The sequence below is a fragment of the Alligator sinensis genome, unplaced genomic scaffold (genome assembly GCF_000455745.1).
Source record: "Alligator sinensis unplaced genomic scaffold, ASM45574v1 scaffold768_3, whole genome shotgun sequence".
In the NCBI taxonomy this organism is placed as follows: domain Eukaryota; kingdom Metazoa; phylum Chordata; order Crocodylia; family Alligatoridae; genus Alligator; species Alligator sinensis.
Window position 1 is genome coordinate 1,912,764 of NW_005842135.1, and position 7,226 is coordinate 1,919,989.

The 7,226-nt window shown below is 41.9% G+C and overlaps 1 protein-coding gene across 2 annotated transcripts in view; it reads left to right on the forward strand.

Moving 5' to 3' along the window:
• Nucleotides 1-7,226, forward strand: part of DCAF5 (DDB1 and CUL4 associated factor 5) — a 116,156-nt gene that overhangs the window by 93,121 nt on the left and 15,809 nt on the right. For both annotated transcript variants that reach the window (XM_006025190.3, XM_025205964.1), the window contains one exon: nucleotides 1,480-1,607. In XM_006025190.3, coding sequence (XP_006025252.1) covers nucleotides 1,480-1,607 — 128 coding nt within the window. The remainder of the gene's footprint in view (nucleotides 1-1,479; nucleotides 1,608-7,226) is intronic.

Consider the following 7,226-nt stretch of genomic DNA (forward strand, 5'->3'; position numbering starts at 1 on the left):
TCATTTCTACCTAGGAAAACTTTTACAATCTTTTCTCCTATGCCTAAAGAAGGGTGCTTGTACCCGAAAGCTTGCAATTAAAGACATTTTTTGCAAAAATCTAGTTGGTCTAATCCCCTCTACCACAAGTTTTGATTGCTTTTGCCTCTAGACCAATATGGCTACAACCTGGATACCAATCACAAATGGTATTACAGGAACTGCAGTAGTTTTCTGGTGCTCCCTTTTATGTAAATGCCATGTTGTTTAGTTCCTCTGCCTCGGGGGCAAGGAATCGATGTAAAAAGGACAGGTTAGTATGTGTTCTAGGTACCCCGCTGCACAATTTGGAGCAGTGTTGTCCAACTCATTTGACACTGTGGGCTGAATCCAGCTTGCAAGATTCTCCCAGGCTGAATGATACACCTCCAACAGTGACAAAAACCCCTGAATTTGGCAGTAAGCAAGAGGGTGGGAGGTGAGGGGGCAAACAGAGGTGGTGTTCACTCCCTTGGTGCTCCAGAGCTTCACCAATACAGTAGTTCCAGCAGCCATGCTAACAAGCCCTGTGGGATGCAGTTTTAACCACCCATGGATTGCCAGTTGCATAGCCCTGATCTAGAGGATATGAGTTATTACAGCACTTGGTTACATACTCTGGGCTTTGTAGCTTAATCCATAGCAGCTCATGCTGTTAAATCTGGAAGCCTATCATTGAATTCCCATGTATCAGCCAAGAAGAGGTCATTTCAGTAACACACTGCAGAACAATATTCTTGTTAATGTCATTGCCCAGAAGTTTCCTTGCAATTTTTATTCCATCTCTGACACAATGAAGCACATGAATTATGGGGCCAATAGCCTCTGTACATTTTTTATCAGCCTCAGGCTCTGCCATTAGTGGCTTAAACAGTTTCTTGCCAAATGTGTTACATTTCTTTGACATGCATACACATTTGTCATACTGGGATCCAGAGCCTCTAGCATCCGTTTAGGATTACAGAGATTAGAGTCTCCTCCCAGTGCAAATTCACTGTCAATTTAGGGCCAGTTCTCATTCTGCTTCTTGGACAGATAAGGGGCACTTAAGTATCTAAGTGTGACTATTCCCACCCTGCTTGAGTCCCTGAAAAACTATTTAGAGGTCTTCTTTTGTAACATGTCCTTTTCTCAAGTTTAAGCTTAGGTCACAAAGGACAACAAAGAAAACAGGACAACCTGTTCTTTTTGCATGAATATTTTTTTTTGGGTACTCCAGATGAGTGGAATAGGATCACATTGACATGCCTAATTAGTGAAATAGTATCTGGTCCATAATCACAAACAGAACCACTCTGCCCTACCTTTTGTTTTCTTTTCTCTTTATTAACTTTATATACCAGGTTAGTATTCTGTTATCAGTCTAGGCTTTAAACTTATTACAGAATAGCGTTAAAGTATACTGTTAAATACACTTATGCTCCAAATCAGTTGCGTTTTTTTTTTCTTTTGTTTTTCTAGGTGGGATCGGCAGGGTTGTTAATGGTGCCTTTATGGTTTTGAAAGGTCATCGGTCAATTGTAAACCAAGTCCGATTTAATCCTCACACCTATATGATCTGTTCCTCTGGAGTTGAAAAGATTATAAAGGTAAGATTCATTGTCATAAAATAGATTTATCCTTTTAAAAATGGATATGGAAACAGTAGGTTAATCTTGCTCGTGACTTTTTTTCCAAAGAGAAGTTCCTTTGTCCCATCTTGTATTTCTAATGGAAGGGGACATGTCTATTAGCCATCTGACTCCAAGCAGGTTTGTGTCCTAGGACCTGTTAGAATTTTAGAGCAGGCAAACTCAAATTATTTCAGAGCAAGAATTATGCTTTATTGGAGAGTGCATCTGTCTGATTTTTGTGGACACCTTTCAGCTCAATTGCTCTTACATGAACTCCTATTTCTCATTGTACTTCTGTAGGCACTACAAAAGTAGTATAGATGGAAAAATAACATGTTAGAGTGTGTTTGTTTTTTATCTTGAGTGTAATTTTTTTAATGTCTATAAAAAGCAGAGTTAGCAACAAGTGAGCAGCAGCTGTCAGCTGGTCACCATCAAGTGTTCTGCTGTTTTGGAGCCACCATCCTGTGGTCAATATCTTCAGTTACTTGGCTTATAAAGGAGAGAGGGCTTTTGTCTTTTATTCAGCTCTTTATTTATGGCTGCCTGTTTATTTTCCATGTGTTCAAAGACACTGTAATACCAGAATCATATTTCTGGTTTTAAGTTTTGGTATTTTAATATATTAATGCCATATTAAAATTATTTTATTAACCCATAACACTGTATATTGGTTTTATTAGAGATCAGTAAAAGTAGACATTTCAGTCTAAATTCCTTTCAGTTTCCAGGGGCCTATGGGAAATGAGTGAGGTCTGAATTTTGTCAGTTTGAAATTCTCCTGCATAAGGAACCTATTTTTGAGATGTTGTCGTTGTTGTTTGGTTTTATTTGGGTTTTTTTGGCCCTGGTTGACAGCTGTTATGTGGTCTCATGAGATTTCTAATATTATGGTCTGAAATCAGGAAAACCTTTTGCAAGTCTTCAAGGAGTTGCTTTTTAGTCTATATCTGACTGAAGTACTGGGCCTATTTCTAATTTTTGTATAGAAGTGTCTTAAGATGTTTGTAAAATGAAAAAGAAATGTATAAGTAGAATTGTGTAAGTTAGCTTATCTTTGTACACATTTCAGGAGGGAAAGGACACCACAAGGTGTTAAAATGTTCCGTCTTTATAGCACATTTTAAGCATTTACAGAATTTTCGGGAACCAGAAGCCACCTGGAATGCCAAGGGAAGTACATGTTTGTTAGACTTCTGAATTTGCTCTCCATAAAGAAGAATAGCCCTTGCACTGGGGACATAAAAGAAACTGTATTTTTGTTCCTTAACAATAGAAACTGTTGTCTTAAACTTAGGTAGAGCGCTGGGCATGTTTTGCATGCTGCTGCAATAGAATTAAATCACTCTTTCTCCATTTTCATTGATATAAACTATAGCCAAATTTCTACCTAGGAAAACTGCTACTGCTTCAAATCACTTGCTGAATGGCTTTATAAGAGTCTCTTGAGTGCACGTGGCTGCAGTTGAGGTTATTTGAGTATAAGTAAATGCTCTGAGTTGATTATAAATTTAACTGAATGAATTTAACCCTGCCAAGAAATATTTTAATAGTCTGCATCTTAGGGACGCGTCCTGTCCCAAATCCCTGGGAACGTGGCTTAGTGCCCATCTCCATCACTCCCATTACAGCTACTAACAGCCCTTTTGAATCTTATTTTAGTTCCTCATTTTCCTCTCCTTCTTAGTTGGCTTCTCTCCTTTTCTTCTGGTTTTCTTTTATAGTCTCGTGGCAGATCTGCATGTTAAAACAGAAGATAGTATCCGAGTCACATAATCTTACAAATATGGACACTGGACAAAGTGTGTTGTCTGGTCTTAAGGGAGGTCATTAATGCTCATTTTCCAATTGCTTGCCTGCTGCTGTTTTAAGTACAGTACTGCCAAAGGAATTTTTGGCTTTGTGAACTTATTGCAATGCAGTTGAAAGTCTTCCCTCTTGGATTTTGGATATACTGACCCTTCACCCTGTGAATCCTTCCTGCATGACTGTGCTTAGTCTGTTGGATTAGCTGTGGTATAAACATCCCCTGCATTGCCTTTGTGTAGTCTTATTTTCCTCTTTGCTTTGTGGTTTAAATGGTTGGTTTAATTAAGTGTCCCTTTATAGGTTGTAAAACTGTTTCAAAGATGGCTCTGCTTGAGCGCTTCCTTAAAAGACAGTTCCTGTTGAGTCAGTGTATGTGATGGAACTTGCTTAGCTGTTTTGAAACAAATAAAGTCCTTAAGATCACACAGTGGGAACAAATCAAGGAAAAAAAAACTTTCATGTATGGAGTTGCCTGGAGTTTATTAAAGTAGCCAAATATCTTCCCTTTGGCTATTGTATCTCATTCTGGCTCAGCTGGTAATGTTCCTTGTTTAGGGGCCAGAATGCCTTAGGTACACCCAAATCTGTTGGCAGTTCTTGCTCTTTTCAAATGCTGATCAGTGCCACTTTACCGTTAGAGGCACCATCCTTTCATAGATTTCATAGACATTAGGGCTGGAAGGGCCCTCGGAAGATCGAGTCCAGCCCCCTGCCCAAAGGGCAGGAAGTCAGCTGGGGTCATAGGATCCCAGCAAGATAAGCATCCAGTTTGCTCTTGAAGGTGTTCAATGTAGGCGCTTGAACCACCTCTGGTGGCAGGCTGTTCCAGACCTTGGGGGCTCAGACAGTAAAGAAATTCTTCCTTATGTCCAGCCTGAAACAGTCTTGTCGTAGTTTATGACCGTTCGACCTAGTCGTCATCCCTTGGGGCGCTCTGGTGAACAAATGTTCCCCCAGATACTGGTGGTCACCCCTGAAACTTATAGGTGGCCATCAGATCACCCCTGAGCCTGAGCTTTTCCAGGCTAAAGAGCCCCAGGGCTCTCAACCTGTCATCGTAGGGTCTGCTTCCCTGACCTCTGATCATGCGCGTGGCTCTTCTCTCTTAGGTGCCTACACATGTGCTCTGACGCATTCTAATTGGAATGTGTTGGAGCAAACTCAATTAATGAAGTTTGCTGGAGCATTTGAATTGGAATGCTGCAGCATGCCTCGCAGTCACATGTTTGTAGCGTCCCTCGTTTCAAAACAGCAACAGGGGCGCTTTAACTAAAACTTGTCTAACAAGCTTTAGTTAAAGTGCCCCCGTGGCCATTTTGAAATGCCGGACACTGAATACACATGGTGCTGCAGCATATTGATTGGAGCAGCTTTCAGGAGCTGCTCTAATTAAAACACATCCCCACCCCCGAGCACTTTTATAGACACCCTTTGTGTGCATTAGTGCTGAAACTGGTCTGCACATAGATCGTATGGTGGTGGCCTTGTCTTGTCTCCAGCTTTTCTCACAGTGCCCAAGCTCTTAATGGTAAAGAAAAATCTAGTGGCCAATAACAGCCATCTGCACAAGAGGAAAAACAGTTTAGCTGCCTCTAAGGTCTCATAGAATGTACTTGATAAGAGGATCCAAGTACCAGCTGAAAGAAAGAAATATCCAGGGAAGTGTGGAGCAGAGACAGAAAGAAAGAAAACAGCTATGTGGATAAGTAGCTTGAACTGGGAGAAGGGAGAAGAACATCAGGAGATGGTAGACGATGTATGGAGAGGTATAAAAAGAGGAAGCAGCCATTTGGTAGAAAAGTATGTGCAAGGCAGAGGCAGGCAGAACTGGTAGAAGAGAAAAATGAAAAGGAGACGACTATTTATTGTATTAAAGCAGGGGTGGGCAAAATGTGGCCTGCAGGCTGGATGCAGCCCACCAGGCCATTCTATCCAGCCTGCGTGGCCCCTAAAAAATTTAAAAAATTAATATTTATCTGCCCCTGGCTGCCTGTCATGCGGCCCTCAATGGCTTGCCAAAACTCAGTAAGCGGCCCTCTGCCTGAAATAATTGCCCGCCCCTGTATTAAAGGCAACTCAAAATGAAGATGCTTTCATAACACTTTTTTTTTTTAAATCCAAACAATTGCTGGAGTTGCTCAGAGATACTATGAGATCACATATGGAAGAGGAGGTGCACAAACAACTTGTAGAGCTTGCTTTTGAATGGCCTTAAGAGCTCTTCTCCCTTCACTGTCACTCAAATCCTTTTGCAATATTTTTTTAAATGAAGCCATAAATATCATATCACAGCTGTTGGCTAGTATTCCATTTCTTTATCTGTAGGAGGCCAATGAGGAGTTTAAAATGTTGGATACAAGCAGTTGTTTGTCTGAGTTTTAATTTTTAGACTAGCTTGACTAAATTTAGCACTTATTGAAGTGAGGAGCTGATAGCACCAGCATCTAGGCATAATACAGACCTTCTATTCAGGATTCCTACACACTTCTGCCAGCACATGCTATTTTAATTCTGGGACCCAAGTCAAGACCAAATTAATCTCCAGCATAACCCTGCTGAAATCCAGTGCTGTTACCCTAGGGATGGTTTTGGCCTTTGAGTGTTTTAAAAAAATTAAAGATAAGGGAATGGAACTCACAGGTTTGGCCTTTAGTCTGTTCTGGATTTCTGCACTGTACCCTTAAAGGAAAACACCTTGGTTGAGAGAGAGTTCTTAACCACCACATATTCAGGCCTGGTGAAAATGAGCCAGCCCTTATTGAGACCCAGCATGCTTATTTTTTCATGTTGTAAAGTACATTTGAATCTCTAATACCAGAAAGGAGGAGTGGAATACATTGTCTCCAAGTGCAGAAGGTTCCTAGAAGGGTATAAGTGTGTGAAAGTAAATTTCAAGTATGGGTTTGTTTTTTTTTACTGCTGCCCTTTGCAGCAGTATTTAGTATAACATCTTTCTGTCACAACCCAATGATTTTAGTGCCTCAGCACGATGGAATTTTCCCGCCACATGAGGGTCTCTTGCACAGCAAAAGTTTTCTGCTGCAACAAAAAACCCCGGTGCAAGAGAGTTCCCGCCATTCGCATGCAAATTTGTGTCCCGCTATTGGCCAGTTCTAAATTATTCCTACGTGGGGGCTAGTAATTGGCTTGCTGGCCATATAAAATTTTGTGCAACTTCCGCCCAAGTCGGAGAACTTTGAGCACGCTGCAGAGTGCCCCTAAAGATATCTGACTTGCGGCTGAGCTGATCGATAGCCTGATCACCTATCGATTCTTCTCCCCGTTACCGAGCGCAATCCTTCAACGTACCCTTTCCCTGCCGGCTTAATTTGTGGACGGATTAGCTGGCCTGAGCCTTGCCAGCTAGAACAACTCGTTGAGTTGTTTAAGCGACTGGACCACCTGCGTCACGGCTATTAGCGGCGTAAATAAAGCTTTTCGCAGCCAATACGCTTTGTCTGCCTCTCCACTCACCAGCCCACCCAAACGACCGAGCAATTTGTATATCACCTCGAATCGGCTCCGGCCGGCCGAGACATGGCGACGAGGATGGGATACAAGGGCACGGTGATGGAGATGAGTCTAATTGGGTGCTGCCCTTGGCGCACCAGGATTCGCCGCGTAGAGAATGCAAACGATCTATGGGTGCATATCGCCTACCACCAGGCGGTAGAAGGGGATGAACGGAATATTGATGGCTACTTCTCCGTAAAGAAAGAAGAAGCAGTCATAAAAGAGTGGAGAACTAAGCTATCCCTTGGGGAGTTCGGATGCATAATGGGGAGC